General features: G+C 41.0%; 1 protein-coding gene across 1 annotated transcript; it reads left to right on the forward strand.

Moving 5' to 3' along the window:
• Nucleotides 1–4,537: 4,537 nt before the first annotated feature.
• On the forward strand, nt 4,538–21,223 carry CD96 (CD96 molecule). Its single transcript, XM_090140586.1, is given in 11 exon segments — nt 4,538–4,610; nt 9,378–9,603; nt 9,605–9,936; nt 10,640–10,718; nt 11,921–12,056; nt 13,913–14,172; nt 17,889–17,913; nt 20,673–20,735; nt 20,737–20,764; nt 21,010–21,063; nt 21,066–21,223. Coding segments are annotated over 11 exon segments (1,434 nt in total).
• Nucleotides 21,224–21,777: the final 554 nt, after the last annotated feature.

Raw genomic sequence — 21,777 nt, forward strand, 5'->3', positions numbered from 1 at the left:
ACCCAGTGTTTTTAAAAGCATGTAGCATCCACGCTGGTATCACTAAACATTTATTGTGGTTAAACTGATCATATCCGTAGAGTCTTTCTTTCCCTTTTGGTTTCACATAAAGATTGTTAAGTCTCTCTGCTGTTCAAACCACTAAACTATATATGAATTTTCTTTGAACTTACATTTATTTTATCATGCACCTTAGCCTCTTCTGCTTCCTGGGAATTACAGCCAGTGCAAAGCAGGAAGGCTGCCAGGGAAGTCCAATATATGAGGGTGATATGAGATTACAGCCCAAATCTAATAAGGATAGATTAGTTTTATTTCCCATTTAGCCACGAGCATCACTAGTAGAACAAGATATTAAATCAGACTTCTAAAATTGTACCTGTGCTCTGAGCAGCTGGCCAGCTGCACTACTCCACAGCCCCATACTTTCTCTTGCATCCTTAAAGACCACAGCCAAGGATTTCCAGAATCACTGCAAGCCAAACACCTCTCTAGAGTATTCAGTGAAATCATTCAAATGAGCCCAAAATGATTTTGAGCCAATCTCGTGCACAAATCTATGGCATGTCTAAAATCTGTGTGGGAGCTTTTTTTGTCGGTTTTCTTTTTTGGTATAACTCTGTGGTGGGCTTTTTTCCCTCCTTGACAAGCTCTTTGCCATAGCACATCTGTTAGAGAAACACACCACATGAGTCAGTGCAATTTTGAAGGGAGAAAGGATGACTGGTAATAGCTGTGGCTGGCTTCGTTTGCATGATGCTTGCTGCTCTGGCTGCTGTGCAGCTGAGTGGGGGGCAGGGATGGGTCCTCTGGAGAGTCTGATTCACAAGCCAACTTGCTCAGTTCTGTAATGAGAGAGTTTTCCCTTATTTGCCATTAAAATGTCAAATACTGTTAGAGGTATTTGGTTTGTCACAGCGCAACTCTCTAGCTTGCTGACTTGAAGGAGAGTCAAGCAAGATGCTGATTTTTATAATCCAATTACAGCAGAAAACTGAAATTAATTTATTGAACTATTTATTTTCCAAGGAGCAGGAGGTGTCTTCAGCCATTTGGAAGACAAGATTTGGAGAACGCGAGCAGCTTCCCTTGCCTTCATGGTGGCTCTGTTTTTTGGATGCATACTCTAGAAGAGTCCAGACGCTACCTGTTATTTATCTTGGGCAGTGTCCTTCAGCCATCTGAGCCACCACATACTCATTTAAAAAATGGAGACCATCATGCAGAATAGAGTTCAGCTGCTCTAGGAGAGGTCTCAGATGATTTTGTGCCCATTGGCATTATTGTTCAGCCCAATCATCAGTGCAACAGCTAGGCCTACCCTGCTGTCAGAGGGTGGAGGAGTGGTGCTCAGGCCCAGCAGTGGGTCAGGAGCTCAGTAAAGGGAGAAGGCACCTTGTAAATTGAGGTGGAAGTGTCACTTAGGTTGGGGGTCTAAGTGACAGGCAGCGTAAAGCAGAAGATTATCAACCTGTGGTTCATAACCACAGCTTCAGACCAAGTGAACACTTGGGAATGATTTTCATGATGTGGTTCTCTCATCATTCCTCCAACTTTAGACAATGGAAGAGCTTTATTATTTGGGATATAGTGTTTTAATGGAACAAAGGGAAGCAATACAGGCCCCTCTTAGTATTGTATCTGGAGGTGACAAATTCATCTAGAAACTGATCATTTATTTTACATTGGCCCATACCCTTTGTAGTGGAAATGCTAAGTCACGGACTGAAGCAGTGTTTGAGCACTTGGTGGGAAGGCAGGGCCAACCCAGTGGAGCCAGGATCCACCCTTTCCCAGACCTCATTTAAGGATTGGCAGTGGAGGTGAGGGTGTCTTGCTGGAGATTCCTGCCTACCTGAGGTCTCTTAAAGGTAAGCAATTCTTTTTCTTCATTCCTGCATCCATGGCTGCTGCATTTGGGCTCATTCTCAATTGCTGTAGCCAAAGTCTTAGCCACTCTGCTATTTCCCTTTATAGCATTGTACTCTTGCAAACTAACCAAATAGAAACTAGAAGTCTGTTAATTCACTGTTGGTTAAAAACTTCAGGAACTTATATTGAGACAAACGCTATCTGTTGAAAACTATAATATTTTCTCATCCTTTCATTGACTATTTGGCCAAGGAGTGTTCTCAGAGGAGGTTGGCACATAGTGCACTCTACTGCATTGATGAGTCCTTGTAGGCTCCCTAGAGCAAGTTCATATTACACCTTTGAGCGTGGAGTGAACAAAAAGGATCCATGTCTGAACGTTGCTTTGATTACCATCTGAAAAACATCATTATGCAAAAACATCCAAGAAGTTTCCTATTCTCCTTTTCAGCATCTAGCTATTTGCGTGCTGGATTTATCCTATCTAACAACTGTTAATTCTGTTGAGATGCTCAGAGTGAGGAGAGCATTTGCAGTCTCTTTTCTGCAGACACAGAATCAATGTGAAAAATAATCTCTGCTTTGCTTTTCTCATTTGTACCATTTCTGAAGGGACAAGGAATTAGGATGTTGTTGGCAACTTAATTGATGATGGATGTAATGTGTGAGAGATATCAATTCCCTGTGATTGCTTCTGACACGCTGATAGTTTGAGAGTTGTTTATAGGGCTACAATAGTATTGCGTGCAAACAAACACATTAAGTCTCAGGCTTTCATAGCATTCTACCAAAAAAGATCCAGGTTATGGTTCTCAATGTCACCGTATCTTGGCCTTTTATTGCTGAAATGATTTGATTTTTTTTTATACATATATCACAAAAAGGCTGCTTCTGCTCTCAAATTGTCACTGCTACTGTATCTGAAATTCACTTTCACACCCTTAATCTTTTCTATTTCATGTATTTCTTCAGCGGTGAATTTTATCCAGGCTGCTGTGTTTAGCTCTGGCCAGACGGCTGTGTGTCTGGGAGATGGTATTTGCATACAATAGCGCAGTGGAATTTAAATTAATCTGGGAACAAAACCCAGCAGAAGCAGTCTGCACAGGATAATGAGATGTGCAACTCATCTAGGCTCACAGCAATTCTCCTTTCTGAGTGAGTGGTCTGTTGTTTGTCTCAACAACTGCCTCTTTCACGTGGATCTCAAGGTAAGGCTCTACAGCAGTGTTTGTGAAAAGCCCTTTCTCAAGCAGAGTCCTGTCCTCTCTTGCTGGCATGATTCACAAAAGCTTCTCCAAACATCATCTCTGAGGATTCTGCCAAAGTGACCAGGAGATGACAATCCCTCTAGTCTAATATGAGCAGATATTTCCCAGCGCTGACAATGCCTACTATTTTTTAACCAACAGCTTTCTAAAGCCATGAGTGCTGTTGCATTTTGTTATACAACCATTTACCTAGTTAGCTTAATTTTATTACAAAATTTGGAACATGAGATGTACAAATGAAATGCCTTAGGTAATGCCTAGGTACAAAACTGGGGGAAAGTATGATTTGTGCTTAGCTGAAAAAGAGAAAGCAACTGGGAAATAAAGAAAAAAACCAGGGCTGGTATCTGCCTTCCATATTATTCTGACAGTAATGACTTCATGCAGTCTTTAAGTTTTTGGACATATCTAGCTGGCACTCACATATTAATTTTCACTGGTGTGTAGTTTTTCAGACAGTGTGATTTGTGTTTGTTTTGTTGGATGGTTGTGGGTTTTCTTATATGTTTTTGTCAGCAGCTTGTGCTTTGCACAATGCAATTTTTAACAGTTTACAGCAGCTGACCATCATTGATCAGCAATGACATTAAAGGTCGAGGACCACAGGGAGCTGTGTCTGGAATGGCAGAGAAGGTGATGGAGCTTGTTTTCTTCGATTTATTCCCAAATTTACGTTCTCTTTCTCTGAAACATGAACTGTAAGCTAGGCCTCCTAGTTAAAAACATTAGTGCCAATTTTTGCAGTCTCTATCTTATATCCAGGCAATTGTCACAGAAATAGAGAGCCAGAGATGAGCACCCACAGGAACTCAGCCCAAGACTTCTCTGTGATCCGCTTATTTTCACAAAGGGCACCCTACTGTCTTACCTGAAAGGCCCAGTTAAACACCGAACAAGTTTAACAAGTTATGAAGATACTTTCCCACAGAAAGCAAGAAGCGAGGGTTTGCAGGCTCTATTCCCTGCCTACCGGTTCGTTTTAACTCACAGCCTTGGGCAAGGCCATTCAAAAGCAAGTTCCCAGCTGATACAGAGAAGAAAGCAATAGTTAGCAGCAGAATGAGCAAAAGGCATAATTAAAGAGCTATTGCCTGGTTGGATTTGCCGAAAATGTCTGTAGGATGTCACAGCAAATGAAATGTTCATTTCATGCCAGCAGTTCTGCTGGAAGGAGCATCCCTGGAGCCAGAACAGATCATGCTGGAACAGGCAGGTGGCCAGGGCTGGGATCTCCTTGTTTGCCTTCCTTCCTCTGAGCTGTCAGGCATGGAGAAGGGATGAACAGTCTGATCAAGTCTTCAAACATCTTTTGGCCGGAAAAATCACTACTGAGAAGAGGTGTGTGTGTCTTTGCAGTGCTGTTTAAACAACCCAACTGAAACCATGGGTGTGCTATGTCGAAAGCAATGTGCAGACGTGTGCACATAGGCAGGAGAGAGGAGGAGGAGAGGAAGAAGAGGAAACAAAGTGAGAAACCCCCTCCACTGGCTCCTCTTGGTGCCGCACGGAGAATGCCTGCTAGACGCAAAAACAAAGCAATGACAAAGAGGGAGATTTTGCTCTAAGTGTCAGATAGACCTGTAAGGTTAGCTTGCTCTTTAATGAAATTCTGCTTCAAAGTCTCCGCTTCTTTTTCACAGGGGAGCAGCACTTTCTTTAAGCGATGTTTAGAGGACACTAGTCTGCAAGGGTAATCATCCTCGCCTCTGGCAGGAAGAGCTCGTGCACTCGCATTTCCGAGAAGGCTCTCTTTGTGAATAATTGAATTTGTCTCTGGAGCACAAGATTTCTTTTTCTGTGGGACTAACTGCAGCTCTGCTTCTTCCTTACGTGCAGCTTACTTTAACTGAGGTAGGAGAAAGGTATTACAGCTGAGGTTTTTCTGAATGTGACGCATAATCGAGATGATTGCCATGAAAAGAGACATTTATAGTGTTCCAAATGCCTCCTCCAGCAGTGAGTGGATCTGCAGAAAATAATTAGAGGATCCCCCACTGCCACCCTCCTGCCACCCGAAGGAAAAAATTAGTGCCATATGAGGCAGCAGAAGCATTTGTGAGCAGCAGGCAGGGCAGCTCTGCGCTGCACCTAGGGGTGCTCAGAGCCCAACGATTCCCCCAGGCTGACAGTTCCTCAGCATTTGCCTGGGATGCTGGTTCCCACAAGGAGCAGCCAAGTCCAGCCTGAAAGAAAGGGCTTCTCTCACCATAATTTGTGTTGCTGCAAACAGAACACTGGGACCAATTGAGGAAAAAATCCATCAAGACTGGAGGTGCCTTTTTTTCCTTTCTTTAATCACTAAGGTCAGCAATGATGTTAGGTGGCTGGATTCAGCCAACTCGCTGTGGCACAGCAGCAGTGTATTTTTAGGATATCACTTTAGGCAGGAGGGAACATATACTAAGGGGAAGAGATAGCAATCTAGTAACATAAAGAAACTGCTCAGGGATTTCTTTGGTTGCTGAATACATCCCATGACACTTAGGCTATCTTGTCAAATTGTGATGCATATCTCAGATCAATAAAAAGGCTCATCTGAGATTTCTTTGTCCTGAATGTTACACTAAGTGGTACAAATCAGCATGATCTGATCAGCAGGAGAATCTAAGGTAACTCCACCCATGACTGAAAGTCCAAACTCTAGATTCAAGTCCAATTTTCTTGGACTCTAGTCTCTAAAAATAATATTTGGGTTGTGATCTCCTGTGTGAACCAGAAACCAGAGCATTTACCTTTACTATTTTTACTTATTTCTGTAGCTTCCAAATGCAGTGGCTTGGATATTCTATTCATCTTCAGCTTTGGGATTTCCCAGTTCTCATGAACAGGTTTCTAAGTTGTTTCTGTATGACAAGTGGAGATTTTATCACCTGATCGCATTCCCTTTGCAGCAGCCCAGGCATCCATGACTGCTTTTAGTGCATATCCTTAGGTAGCTGAGTAAAGCAAACAAAAAAAGGAAAAGGTAGCATGTGTCCTCCCAGACACCTGCCTGGAGGCCTCTCAGTACCTGGCCAGCAGTAGCAGCTGGTCCGGCTGCAGCGCATTAGCTTGATTAAACACACTACTGAAATTTTGCATATGCAAAAATTAGGGAAGTGGTATCAATGTAGTCTTTTTTTTTTTTTTTTTTTCCTGAGCTCTGTGTCCTGTGTGCTGGAACTACAGAGAGAGATCCATGGCCAGCACAAGTCAATATTTGGGAAGGAAGCAGAAAACTGTTGGGAAGAAAATTCCGTGTGATGGCTGGCAGCTTTCAGAGGCACTGCTTGAGTACCAGGAAGGGTCCTCATAAAGAAAAGGGGCTGTCAAAGGTCTTCAGCCCCTCAGAAATGCTTTCAGGAAGGAAATATCAGGACCTAGCTACTGAGTACCCCAAACAACCAGCCAAACTGAGTGAGGTATAGTCAACCAATTGGGATCTTTCATCTTGCAGAAATTAATTAGTGCTTTCTGCTCCACTGGAAAATATGATCATGGAAAACTCAGTTCACTTAGGTTTAATTTTTTTTCAAAGGCAGTGGGAATTGAGTCTGTAAATTGTATATCTGAGCTATTTTGAAATAACACAAAGGAAATGAGGCAAGGGAAAGAAAAAGCAATATTTTTATGCTATGTACCTTACATTCAACCCTAGACCCTTACCAGGTTTTCAAGGGAGAAATTAACCTAGTAAACTGTTTACACTGATTTCATCTGAAAAGACAGAGGAAAAAAATAGTCTTGAACACAGGTTTACAGTATATACAGTAGTGTTACAGCGTTAAGGTTTCACAACACACACTAAATGCAACAGAAAACTGAGGCTTTCACATTTAATGAAACATTTCTTTGAAGTCAAGCTAAAGTGATGAGCGTGACCGTGCTGTACATCTGCCTGTGCACACAGGACAGGCCATTCTGACTTCATCTTCTGAGAAACTACCAAGAACAGCCCAAGAGAACCTGAGGTACTTAACCAAGCTTCAGAAAGAGAAGATGGCTCTTCCTCATCTCTTGCTTGCTGTCCGCATCCCATATTGCAGGTTAGAGTGGTGGTGGGACACCCGCACTCGACCTGCAGAGCAGGGGCTGGGGAAGGGTGGTATTTTTGGACTGAGAGAGAAAACCTTGCTAATGTGTATTTCTAGAGCAACTATCCTAACTATCAATAGTGATCTTCTATTCTGTGACAACTTTCTAATAACCTTGGATATATCATGTAGCTGATAAGGAGCGAATGGTTTGTGATGAGCAGATTACATTAGTTTATTCAAAACATCTAGCCTTTTTTTCATCAGAATAATCACTGAGTTGATTTCGTGTTCAGGACAGCATGTACTCATCTCCCATTGGAAAAGTCAAACTGTGCTTTCAAAGAGCAAAGAAAAATCTCATTCTCACACACATACCTTTGTGTGCAGGAAGGAGGAAGGGCTGAAACACTTCATGCAAAGGATAAGTTGCACAGCTGTAACCCCTTTAGCAGACTCTTCCCCACCCAGCCCTATGAGCCACTTTAAAGGCTTGAGTTTGTCATTGCAAGTAAAATTTTCAGCAAATTAGAGTAAGGAGAACTGCATCTCTGTTAGAAGTTTAAACCAAAAAGCTATCTGAGGAAAAAGGGAAAAGCTCACAAGCCCTTCCACCCCAATGAGCTGACTGTCCTGCTTGCTGGAGCATTTATTGCTATCTAGGAAACAGAATGTTGTGGAATAAGACTTTTTCAATTAGGAAAGGAAAAAGTGAAGGTTCCTGCATTTGACTGGTATGATAAAATGAATCTTGGTATCTAACATAGGCTGTTTCTGTCTTCAAAGTCAGTGAGACAGATGGCATTTAAACTCAGGAGAAATATTTCATATGTATATTCATAGAAAATAAAAGGTTCTCAGATGCAAACTAAATAGAAATCTCATACAAATGGAAGAGAAAGCTCAGTACAATACCATTCAGAGGGAAGTAGGATTTTTTTTTTCCTGAGAATGAAACCCTTGCTGAAGTCATTCATACTATTTTCATAGTGAAAGTGACCACCATCATCCCCATAGCGGAGAATAGATGCAGAATGAAATTTAGTAATTTCACATGGAGCTCAAATATCAGCTAATGGACAGTACTTGAGTTGGCAAACTGAAGTTAATATAACTATATAGCATAGACTATTTGCCTTGACTTGCAAATATTAAGTTAGAAACCCTTTTGTGTGAGAGAGTTCTACTTTGAATAACCTGAAATATGAGGCTACTAATAAGCAATACAAAATAAAATACTGATTCTCATATGGAATTTATTCATTTTAATACAAAATATTAAAGTAATTCTTGGTGAGCCTTGTTTACGTGGTCCTTTGACCTTATACTGCATCTGTATGAATGTGACAGGTGACATGCTGAGTATCTCTTGCCTGCTAGTCTAATCCAAACATTGCTAATTGGAATTTGCTAATGCAAAATTTTCAGCACTATAACATTTGTTATAATAAGCTCTTTAGCCCAATTAAGCCAGTTTTATGTAGTCCTTCCCACAGCACTTATCCACTCAGACTTATTTGTCTTTACCTTCCTACCTCTTCTCATCTCTTGGAAATGAATTAAAAGATGAACAGTTCATGAACAGAGATAAACAGGAGATGGGATTTTGCCCTGTCCATCTATTAGCTTTGTTTTCCATGCACCTGTTCCCTTTGTGTTTATGCCACTTTTAGCAGCTCTGGCCCAAACCTCAGCCAGTTCTACACAGGCAAGTTCTTATTTGTTTCCCTGCCAAAAAGGAGCTGTGGGTGCCCCAAGTGGCTCCCAGCTAAGCTGGGGCAGCATGGGGACATATCAGAGCAGCAGCAAACAAGGAATGGAGGCTCATGTTGAAAGCCCCTTCATTTTACTGACCCATTACTCCTTTACATGGGACACTGAGGACTGCCAACATGCTCTGTGAAATTAATTCAGGAAGAAGCCATTCATACCAGGGCTGCTCACACTGATACTGAAGTGGTCACTGCTTCAGGCCATGCAGAAGCTATTTAACAACACAGAGGTGAAAAAGCAGCTTTCTGCTGAAGCAGCACAGAAGCAGGGATCTGCAGCATCTCTCAGCTCTAGATCTTCTCATTGAAAGAGAGTTGTTGTTATAGGCATGAGCACAGCACCTTCAGAGTTATCTGGGGCTAAGGCACCCAATCATGTCAAAGACAGTTTAGGAGAAAGCTTTGCTTAAACTTTTATTGTGCTGAAAACTCTTCCATTAGTTTTTAAGGCCAACTCGGAGACATCATTATACATACAGAAGTGGTCCATGCTTTTCCAGGCACCAATGTGACCCTGAAGTGCACCTTCTCCAAACAAGAATACATCCACAAAGTGTGGGCACAGTGGTCCAAGACCAATAGCAATGAGCTGTTCAGAATATCTGTCCATCACCCCAATTTTGGCATCCATTACTTTGAATTTTTCGAGACTTATTACTACTGTTCTGTGTCCTTGCAGGAAGTGCTACAACAGGGACATGACAGAGACCTGGTGTTCTCCTGGCCCAGATTCCTCATCTGAATGTAACCAGTGGGCTGTGCACTAGTAAAGTATTACTATCTTCCTTAGCAGGCAGTATGAGTGCAGTTTTTCTACTTACCCATGTGGGACAAAGGCTGCAAAAATTCAACTTGTCATCAAGGCAGAAGGTAAGTGGTTAATCTTAAAAGTCTTTCATAAAAGTGGAAAGAGGAAGGATAACCGGGATAGACAAAATTTTGTTGGTCAGTGTCAGTGGCCTTTTTTGAGGTTTGCAAGGGTGCCACTGAATGCTCTCTCAGGCTCTTGTTAGCTGTTAACCAGCTCATGATTAGGAAATCTTATTTTTTTGGAGAAATGTGAAGTAAGATTGAAATGCACAAAAGGTGGTCAGGTGGACAGTGTCTATATTTTCATTTTGGTGAAACATGATGGGGAGAAGCCTGGGCAAGTGATTTGAGGTATGGTGGGACCAAAGCCATCAGCTTTTCAAACAACATGGTGCCTCTGCCGTGCTGCACTGAGGACTAGGAAGAGAAAATGCCCTTGTCTGGTTGAGGCTGAGAACTGAACTTTGTGAAGCAGAACATCATTTAAGACGCCCACAGGGCCAGAGATTTGGCTTCTTTTGTCAGACAGAAGGAAGCTGGAAAACAACATTAAGTAATCCCTAGGGGAGAATGTGAACAGGGATGATATTTAAACATGCTTGTAAAGGAGCAAATGGTTTTAAGTAGGACATGAGTGGATTTAGCTACAAATTAAACAACAATTGTGTCTTCTGGCCAGCAGTGAGGGCAAAGAGTCTAAATTGATAAGAAGACAGAGCTGGGCAAAGATGTTGGCTGAACAGGGCAATCTTGTGTCAGTGCTCAAGATTCTGATGACCCCAGAAACTTCTTTCAGGCCCAGGTTTCTGTTAGCAAGCTGAGAATTAAACTGATGCAAAAAAACTTGGCAAGGTTTCAGTTCAGAGTTGCAAAGTTAGCATGCTCACCTGCTGCTGCCTAGGGCTGTACCCAGCATACTTTCAAGGGCTGAGAGCAGGGCAGGAGAAGTTAGAGGTAGCAGAGAGAAGCAGTGCCCATGGGTGCAGTTCTATCCCTTGTGCAATTTTTCTGCATCTAATATAACTAATATAGTAATAGTGATAATCAAGCACTGGTGGTCTTTCCTTGCCTGTGTTTGATACTGGTATGTTTGATGCTGTAAACGTGGTCCACATTCGTTAAATATGTGCGGCTGCTGTTCATATCTGCATCACTGTGGATTTTTCAGCCACTGCATTATGTATTACTGATAACATTCGCTGGAGACGAGCTAAAAAAGTCAGTCTGCAATGCAGCTCTTGAAGCTTGTCATTTTAAATTGGAGATTTTGCAATAAACGTTGTCCACTCAAAAGAAGGCAAAAGACCTTAATGCAGCCTGTGAGTGGAATGGAGATGGGCAGTCATTATCAGTAAAGTACAGCTCCCAGCTGCGTCAGAGCAAAGTGAATCCAGCACTTTATCTATTCCATCTCAGTCCACAAGCCAGAACTAGCAGGAGAGCAAAGTTCAGGAGCGTCCATACGGGCTGCAGCACAGGGGCTGGCCAGAGATCTTAACATCTGCCCAGGCACTCACACTATTGCATGACTGTACCACTGCTCTTCCTGCTTAAATGTAGGAGTGCAGACTGATCTGACTTCTGGATCACAGATGCGCTCTGTTCAATGCATTACTTCTGACCTCCCACAGGTGGATTTGAGCCCTGAAGGAATGGGGAGGGTAGGAGGTGCTGAGATACTGTTTAGAATAAACAACACAGGAAAGAGTGAGAGGCTCTGCTCCCAGGGGAAGGCAGGTTTGAGAATAAAAAAGGACCACTTACACTGAAAAATGGAGTTGATCTTAACCTGTCTGACACGCTGAACACCTTACCTGATGCAAAGAAAGTCTGCAGAGAAAAGGAAAAAAAGAGGGGCATGAGGTTGATGTGAAGATTTATTGCAGCAGAAAAAATCATATGAGAAAAATTGAAGATCAGCTTCAAACGGAAGTGCCTTGGTGCATCAGTTAAGCAAAGGTTTTTGTGAATTTTGGTAAGGTCATGAATTAGAGTAATGAAATTGCATCTGAATGAAATTGGATGCAGGGCTTTCATTAACAAATGTGTCTATGGATAGTGGTGAAAAACTACTCTTCTAATTAAAAAAAAATTCCTGTTCCTTCATCAGAAGACCAGTCAGCATTAGTTCCTGAATCATAATTAACACAGTGTTTCTGATTTTCCTTCTCGGGCTTTTCAGTTGTTGTTACTGCTGTTGCCATGATAAAAGAAGAGCAGTATTAAAGGAAATGCAGTTAAACCAGACTTCAGAAATTCCATGCTTTAAGAATGTGACCTCAAGAAACTAGTCTAATTATGCTTTGAAATGGACAGTGGTAAGTATATGTATTATTTCATCTCAGGTACAAATTAGAGAACAAAATATAGGGTATTTTTGCAGAGAGAAATAGAAATGGTAGATCTTACTGTGTCCTGCAGGATCTGTTAAACAAAAGCTTTCAATTGTGTTAGAGCATGATAATAAAGGAAAAGGTATAGATGTGGTTTTGCAACATAGATACTACAAACAATACCTGTTTAAAAAAAAAAAAAAAAAAAAAAAGAGGGAAAGCCCTTTCTTAATTGCTTTTAATTATTCATGAGCACATGTAGAGCAGGTCTGTGGGAAATGCGAAAGAATTTAACAAACATAACAACTAAAGTATTTTTTGCATCAGCTTTCTCAGGGATTTTTGCTGTAGTGAAGCTCTAATATCTCTGAAAAATACAGCTACTACATAGGTTAGAGAGAAATCAGGCTTTTTTAAATAAGAAAAAAGAAAAAGCTAAAAAGCTTTTGTGCTTTGTTGACCTCCATGCCACAGGCACACACTGAAGACATGCAAACCCAGTCATCTACCTAGGTTGCTCTGAAAATAATGCCTCCTATTTCTTTCCATGGAGACTACAACAGTTGCAAAGACCACAACAACACTGTAATTGATGGAACAAATTCTCAGCTACAAAACACTGTTTTTCAACATAGGCATCACCATTAGCTAAGCATTTTTTGCTAGCTATGAACAAGAACCTGTGTGTCTTGTAAAATTCTGCATGGCCATCCAGAACGTGGCTTGTCTTTCATGTCACTGTTACCACTGCTGAAACACACCACCCACTGCTTCACTGTGCTCACATGCACTGTTTGGTCTCCATAAATGTTAGGCAAGCATCTGTGAATGTCAGTGGGTGCCATTTTTTCTGCATGGAGAAATTCAGTGGCACACCTTTTCTTCATACGCACTTCATGTCAGATGCCATTGTTTCAGACTGCCCCTCTGCTGCCATCTGTCACATGGCAACAACATGTAACAGAATATTGATGGGAAGATACAGCCTCTACTGCCATACGACCAACATCCACCTCTGATGTTGTGGGCCAACATAATAATATAGGAGGCATTACTTTCAGAGCAGCCCTCGTATTTAACAACTTACATAAAAACTTTGAGCACTTTACTATGAGTCTTAACCTTCTAGTGTTAGCTTCAGTATAAATACCAGCAAGCAGAGTGCTTGAGCTTTGGCCTTAAGTTTCTGTGTTATCACTGATGAGTTGTAATTGCTGAGGTTTTTCTTTAAGGTGACTTTCAGACACAATAGGTTTCTCAGTCTTCTATCTTAGGCCATTACCTATTCAGATTTCTTTGCAGTGAATTCTGAATTTTAAAGCTCTTTAACATTTTTAAAGGGAACATGTTTGCCCTTAACATGATTTAGTGCAACCATGTCACTCTACAAAATCAAGCAGCAGAGTAAGGAAAAAAACAAACACCACAAAAGGTCAGCACAATAATACACATAGGTCACCAGGCATCATTCAGAGGACAGCTTGCAAATATGTACCAAGGCACAGCTGTCCATGATGTGCTACATGTCCCTATCTCAGGGCAACTGGCACACAGGCAGTTAGAGGATATGACTTCTGCCTATTATTTTTATCTCCCTATTATTATTATATGCAGCTATTTACTCCATAGTTTATTGGTAAGATGATGAACACAATAGGTTTTGAAATTCTAAGTGATTTCATCATAAAAAGACAATGTATTTGGGAAAAATAGGTGTTGGAAATGTTTAAGTACATCTTAGAGTTATTCCTCACTATTTTCATGGTGGGAATTGTGTTGGTCTGCAAAAATAGGAGGGAATGTTTTGTCTTCACGTCTCATGTGAGGTGTTCTATTCACAGGAGGAAAATGGAAAGAAAGAGGAACTTATAACCAAGCAGTCCTCCTATCCCAAGGTGTGTGGGAATGGCTGTGCACTGTCTGGGTGCAGAGTGTACTTGGGTCTGAATAACACTCTAAAGATTTTTGTCACTAAAATAATTGATGATGGCAAGAGGTTTTCTTGCCAAGGTTGTAGTTTCTGCTTATACACCAGTGGGTCTGAAAAACAAATTTCCAACCCTCCTAAAGTGAATGGGTGTCAACCAGTGTCAAACAGACTGTCAATGATACTTTGACTGTAGTTGCTTACTTGAGGAAGCCCATGGCTCAGAGATGGCATAGTAATGCAAGGTTTGAAGCTCAGGATGCAAAGGAAGATTCTACAGGGAAAAGCAGAAAAAAAGAAAAACTAAACCTCCGTCTTGGGGCTGTCAGTCACTGATGCAAGAGAAATAAAAATAGAAGTTAATGATCTGAGATTTCCTCTTGCGTTTGCGTGATTCAAATGTAAGTCCTACTTATAAAAAAAAATCAACATTTGTCAAGCAGCTACAGGTGTTACCTGGATAATCATTCAAGTACACTAAGATATTTGAACTCTCCCTGTCCTCTGCCCCTGCTGATGCTCTTTGCCTTGGTTTGAACATCACTCAACAAAAGTGGTTGCTTTATTTGGCATATTCTCTGAATTACTGTGTCACGTGTGACTGTCTGTGCACGCACCCCCACCAGCTTCTTAGTACAACAGTGGAAAGGATACAAACAAGAGAAAGAAACCACAGCCTTTGCTGTTGGGTTTCTCTGGGCATCCTCTGATGCTCCTGGAAACTGCTGGCTGGCCTTTGATGGTGGTGTTGGGTTATTAGCCTCTAGAAGTGCTCTGAACATAGGATTTGCTGGAGCAGCCCTCTGAGAGAAATGGGTGCTGAGAGTGATGAGTGCTGAGGTGGCCTTCTTAGACCTTGGACTGACAGAGACCAGATCCTGGAGGCAGTGTAGTTGTATGCTCCAAGCCCCTTCACTGAATCTCAGCCCATTCATTGGTAAGGCAGGAGCTGGGGAAGAACGAGTGCAGGGACCCCACAGGCTGGGCAGCATGAACACAGCAGAGGCAACACAAGTCTGAGGGACAGCTGTGACACTTCCTCACAGATGGCCTGGGTATGACTGAGCACAGTAGAAGGATAGGGAGTGCAAGTGAGAGTCTCCCAATGAAGCTGAGAATCTTGATAGGTTGAGTAGAAGATGGTGTTCAATCAAGAGAGCTTTTCTGAAGAGGGTACTTTCAGACTGAAATGCTTAAAAATATATCTTTCCTAGAATGGAGTTCTTTTAGGTACAAATTTCTGAGAAAATGTGTGGTCTTCTCACATCTAACTTTGCCAAATATTGATTTCTCCTTTTGGTAAAGGCTCAGCAACAGAAACAGCTATACTAAAAATTGAATTTCTGCTAGACCCAAACCATTGGTAAAGACAAATAAATGTCAAACAGTTAACAGAGGCTGAGCTGTTAAATTAAAAAGATCTACTTGGTAATTCAGAGCCGTGCATGAGAGCTGCCTTCCAGAATAGTTATCCAGAAAACATATCTTCTGAAAAAGCAGAGAAGCACCCAAAACAAAAGTGGAAATACATACCTATTCTCATCAAAACTCCAAAAGAAGAATCATCACTAGATTCAATATTATTTAGTCTACTAGCCAACCTTCAGCTCATGTTAGAAAATCTGCTTTTACCGTATGTTTTCTTACATCTGAAAATACATATCTTTCCTCTGACAGCCCCACTACAATTTGTACTTTGAACATCTTAAGACATTCATTTTCTGATAAGGAGAATCCTTCAAACAAAAAGCAGAAAGGAAAGGAAAAAAAAAAAGAAAACAAGGGAAACTCCACCCAAAATGTACCCTACGTTCAGAAAAACACAAGGCTGTGATTATTAAATATAGGTGTTCTGGTTTCGGCTGGGACAGAGTTGATATTCTTCACAGCATCTGGTGTGATGCTAAGTTTAGGCTTTAGGGGAAAAATAATGTTGATAACACAACAATGTTTTGGTTGTTCCTGAGCAGTGCTGTACAGAACCAAGAACATTCTAGTTTCTCAGGTCTTTATGCTGTCTTGCTAGTTAGGGGACTTGGGGGGCACAGGGAGCTTAGAGAGGACAGAACCAGGAAAGCTGACCTAAACTGAACAAAGGGATATTCCATACCATATGACATCATGTGGAAAAAACTATAAAACTGAGGGGAGTTGTCAGGGAGGGCAGCCACTGCTTGGAGACTGGCTAGTTGGTAGGTGGTGAGCTATTGCATTGTGCATCATTTGTTTTGTAAATATATATACATATATATATATATATAATTATCATTACTTTTATTTCTCTCTCTCTTTTCTGTCTTAGTAAATAGTTTCTATCTCAACCCACAAGTTACTACTTTTTTTTCCCTGATTCTCTCCCCCATTCTGCTGGGAGGAGAGGGAGTGATCAATAGGCTGTGTGGTGTTTAGCTGCCTGCTGGGTTAAACCACACCAATAAGTCAATCCAGGCATAACCAGTCAGTAACACTAGGTAGAAAAGTAGAAATTAGAAGAAAAGAGAGAGAAAGAGTCCTAGGTGGATTAGTTGTAAAAAATGTCAGTGAAACTTGAACTCATTACCTCAGGGAGGAAAGTAAAGAACTGAGGTGACCCTGTATGGGTTAACAGGGTTAGAAAAAAAAGAAGAAAAGTAAATTATATTAATGGTGGAGAATTATATGAGATTTATGTTGGAAAGAGAAAAAATTGCAGATCTCTTAAGTAATCCAGGGTCTTCACTTGTTTCCAGTCCAGTTTTAAGGCTCAAAAGGGGTCAGAAAGGGATCAAAAGGGGGTCATTTTTTATTCATATTATTTATTCATTTTTTATTTTGAGACATGTTGTTACCACAGTTTCAGCAGTTCTTACTTAACATTCAACATAGCTGCAAACCAATGGCTAAATCAGAAATGCTTGGAAAATAAAGGCTTATGGTGCCTGATAGCTTGTATCTATGCAGTCAGTTGTGCCTGGAACAGAAATACTGTGCAAACAAAATAAAGTAATAAAACATATCTTCCATTCCTTGTGGTCATCAAAAATGTGCTGCTTTGACACAAAAGTGAAGTTTGGGCTTCTTGACCAAGCAGGAAGTGTCTGTGGTGTGACACTATCATACAATTGCCCAGATAATAGAACATGAGAAGTTGGTTACTCACCATCAACAGACACTTTGGGGGACAGCAGGCAATGGCTAAAGCTTTTGCAGGTGGTTTTGACAGGCAAACACCTGGAAGAATCAACAGGTGAAACTGATGCCCTGCTGTCAGCTGTGATAGCAGGATGGTTTTAGCTAGCTTTAATAAAGCCACCCAGGCATACTTTGAAAGCCAGGGAAATGCATCATAGGTCTGATGGTAGTAGCTGCTGATATATGCTTCTAAACCACATCCTTGACCTCAAATTGGAATATGCAAGCTTTTATCTTGCCAGGTATGTGGGTGTATATAGGATTTAATTTGCACTCTTTTTACAAAACAAGGCCATTAAGTCTCATTAGAAGTTGTTGCTGTGACCTTCAGTACCCATTTCATTAAAACATTTTTGTTTGCTTTCCAGCCTACCCTGCAATTTTGACTGGCCTACAGGAGGGCTCGGCTGGTACCTTGCAAACAGTGAGCTCCTACAGCAGCTGCAAGTCACTTAGCCACTGTCTGTGACTCACATCCCTGCTTCTGAGCAATTCCTGTCCCTATTGCAGTATGCTGCTTCTGTGAGCACAAATGGGAGCTAGCTGAGGGATTCTCTGGGGGGTGGTAATGTCTGACCTTGCATTAGCCCCACGGAAGGCTCTAGGACAGGATGGAGAGGCTGTGAGTGGTCAGTGGTTGTGCAGAGAGCTGCAGGTCTCTCAAGAGACATGATGGAAATTTTAGAGCTTTAGCTTCATGTTCAGTTATTTATTTTTAGGTTAGGAAGTAGCTATTTACTCACGGTATATATGACTTTTTGAAACAAAAATGAAACAATGGAAATTGTGATATTTATCCAAGGGAATAATACTGCATAGGGAAGGAAAGGTAAGGAATCAGGGACACAGTAGCTAGTCAGCTTCTGAGGAATAAGCAAGACAGAGAACACAAATCATTTGTGGGTGGTCCTTTCCTTGGGCTTGAATTAAACATGGTTTACAGCCAGCTAGTCAGAAAATGCCGCTGTTTTTTTTTTCCTAAAAGGCAACCATTCCTCTTTTGCAATATCTGTCACATTAGGACGTGGAAACTACTATGTCACAAAATTTATGTTTTATTTTAAGTTTCAAGTAAAAACTTGCAATGTTTTAATGGCTATGTTCCAACTGTAGAAAGTTTCCAAGGAAATGTTCTCACTGCCATTTTGGATTGCAGACAGTGTGAAGAAACTGGCAGGCACAGAAAGGTTAATAGGTAACACCTTGGACCAAATTAACCATTCTTGTTGATTATGAAAAATGAGGAATCTAAACAAAATCTGCTGGGGAAAGAATTAAAACTGATCTTCTTTGCAGTTCTCAGATTTTTCTTCTTCAGTCTATGATTCTTCACCTCTGTGAAAGATTGCAGCAAAAGGTGAATGGAATAGCCTTTCTGATGCGTGCATATAGACTCCTGAAGCAAAAGACTTAGACTGTGCAAGAAAGATTTAGGTTAGAATTGGGAAACCCTTCTTCATAGTGAGAGCCTGAAAGCTCCAGGAGAGATTGAGCAGATCATTTGCCACCATGACTGGGGCTGCAAGGAATAACATGAAGATCACCAACTCTAGCTTTGGGCAAGCAGGTGTATTTTGGTTGTCACTACCAACTGCATTTTCATTTACCAACTGCCAGAAAAACTTGGCAGTGTTTCATCTCTCTCTCTGAGATGAGCTTCAGTACCATAGAAATGAGGACTGATTGAGAGATTCCCCTGGAAAATTCATTTTGGGTAACAGTTCCTGTGTTCTTGCCATGAAGTTCAGGTGGATGTGGTGCTACTCTGACTCAGGGCTGAAGTTTCGGGCTGTTCCCAAGTTACCTACAGTGTTAATGAGAAAGTGATGGTCTTGCCAGGTGTAATGTATCATGCTACAAGCACAACACAGCTGGAGTAACCAAATATCAATGGAGTGACTAGATCCAAGTTTGATGATCCTTACATAGAGCTGAACACTTATGTGTATGCTTTGGGGACTTTCTTTTATCATCTGCTTTGTAACAGCAAAACCTAAATGGAAAGTCTGTTGTACTGTGCTGGCCGTACTTAGCACAAAACGTATTTGTAGACCTTAAGACTGACTAGAAAGCTGCTCTTGTTATGATGCTTTGCTTTCAACTGCCTCCATCCAGGTTGAAGCTTTTGATCTACAGACATCCCAAATTAAGAAATTTCTCCTCAAAAAGAGTGTTTGAGGACAGGCAGAGCCTTGTATTGTCCATATCATGCCTTTTCAGACAAGGCATGCTCAGGCAGTTCTGCAAAACCACTGTAATTTTCCTGGTGACTTATTTTCAATTTTGGTGTTGGACACTGCAAGCACTTGTTTGCACTGCCCTGCTGAGCAGAGCAAGGGGTGTTGCTATCATGGGACCTGATGATAGGAAGTCTTTCAAGAGTATTTGTTCTTCACCTCCAAATAAATGTTCACACTTTTCCTTCTGTTTTCTACGCTTTATTGTCAGGTTTAAATCTATTTTGGATGGCAGATTTATATTTCTCATAGTAAACATCTACAAAAATATTATGAACAACAAGAGATTAATGAAAAAAAGGAGAAAGCAATTACACTATGAGTTCAATGACTATTTACCAAAAGTTTCAGTTGGATAGTTCCAGTCTTCATTCTGACTGATTGACTTGTGCTGCCTGGAATACATCAAACTTGCTTTCAGCTAAAAGTGTATACCACTTTCTTCGATTTGTGTGTGCAAAGGTCTTTGTGCTGCATGGGTAATAGTATGAATGTCTTTGTTTAGAGGGGAAAAAGCAATTCCTCTTAGTATCATAAGCTGCTAAGTAAATGTAATTAGGAATATCCAGGCAGTATGAAGATAAGATCTCCCACCCTGCTAGTATGCATCAATTTATCCAGCCTTGATTTTGGAATCTGTCCAGTCCTTCCCTTTTATTGCTTAAGGAGAAAGTAAAGAGAGTGCAAAAACAGTTTTTTTTTTTTTTTTTTTTGGAGCAATTGGCATACAACCAGAACTACTGCATCTACAGCGTGCAATTTCTTGTGACTTCCAGAAACCTCTTATATATGACGCACTCTAGAAAGATATCTGATTTTGTGTATTCAGTGCATCAGTGTGCAAGGCAGCCTTTTTCATGGAATTTGTCTCTTTGTACAACTAACAAAAGTAGGAGTAGCATGGTAATCAGGAATAATCGGGAAGCGTCTCATTCTTGGCCCTGCACTATGCCCACTACTAGTAGTAGTGTTTCTCCATATGGGTGTTTGTCCCTGAGGTACTGAACTGAAGGATGTGGAAGCCCGCTATTCAGCCTGGCCCCAAGTAGTGATGAGTGTGTCCCTTGATTTTCGTTCAATTATGTCTCCAATTAGAAACACGGCAGGAGAAGAAACACAATAAATAAAGAGGAAGGAAGTGCTTCCTTTCCAAGCAGGATGGTAAATTTGTAGGAGAGGTTCTGTCTATTGTGGATATTGGAAGTCAGCAGTGGAGGATGAGTGAGAAATGCTGGAGGCTAACAATTGGCTTTTACTGCCCTACAGCCTAACAAGAGATGCATAGTGAGAAAGGTGTTTCCCAAGCCAAGCACTGTGTGGTACATGGACCAAAAAAAACCTGACAGAGCAGCCTGGAGGTAAAAAGCTCATGAATAGATCAATGACATAACCATCGAAATGATTAACAGTAAAAGCATTGGTTGCTAAACCACTCCTGCCATCTGGGTTACCACTTTGGATAGCATCTCAGCCAAGAAACTTTCAGCCATATGAGCTTGCTTTTCAGTAACAGCATCTAGCGCCATTCTGATTTATAGTTTAAAGTGCAATGAAAGGGATTTGCAGCTTTGCTTTGTGTGTTTGTTTGTTTTTCCTTCTCCAGAAATGTCTGTTGAATAAAAAGACTCACAAGACAGTGAAGGTTTCTATCATCAGATCTGTGCTTGATGTTACAAGGGAACCACCAGGCACATATGATGTTGTCATATGTATGTCTGTTTTCCTTCCTTGGGAATGAAATATGGAGTATTTCATCAGAAGAAATATTTGTTTCCTTTGGCGACTTTTTCATAGATAAGACACATCTGAAATGTTAAGAACACTAAACGCATATATACTTTGTTATTTGAAATACAGAATAAATGGTAACTGTATGGAAGTACTGCACACGTCACACAGCTTGAACTTTTTTCTGACAGATTTCTTTGCTCATGTCTCTAAATGAGCTAAGAAACCTGCCAAAAACACCTGAGTAAACTCAACTAGTTAAGAAGAAACTTCTACACAAACAGAAGACGCTTGCTATTGTTAGGAAGTATTTTGCTGCAATTCCAATATCCAAAAGTACCCTCACTTATCTACACAGCACTGGTGAGCTGTTCTGACTATGCATTTCTCAATGAGTAATCCTGCAGTGTGGCTGGCAAAAAGCGCAGACTGACTTCCTTTAGCACCCTCTTGTGCATGCCTCATATTCAGGTGTAAATGCACAGTTAAACCTTTTTTTTTCCTTCTAATGTGTGTGCTTTTTGCACATTAACAATATAATTGAACTGCTGAACTCTGAGCAGCCTTTATTGATGCACCAGGTAAACTGGTAACTGCTTGCACCTGTATTCACTGTCAGCTGTGGATACACGTATCAGTATGT

Source organism: Phasianus colchicus, chromosome 1, assembly GCF_987193195.1.
Source record: "Phasianus colchicus chromosome 1, bPhaCol1.hap1.1, whole genome shotgun sequence".
In the NCBI taxonomy this organism is placed as follows: Eukaryota; Metazoa; Chordata; class Aves; order Galliformes; family Phasianidae; genus Phasianus; species Phasianus colchicus.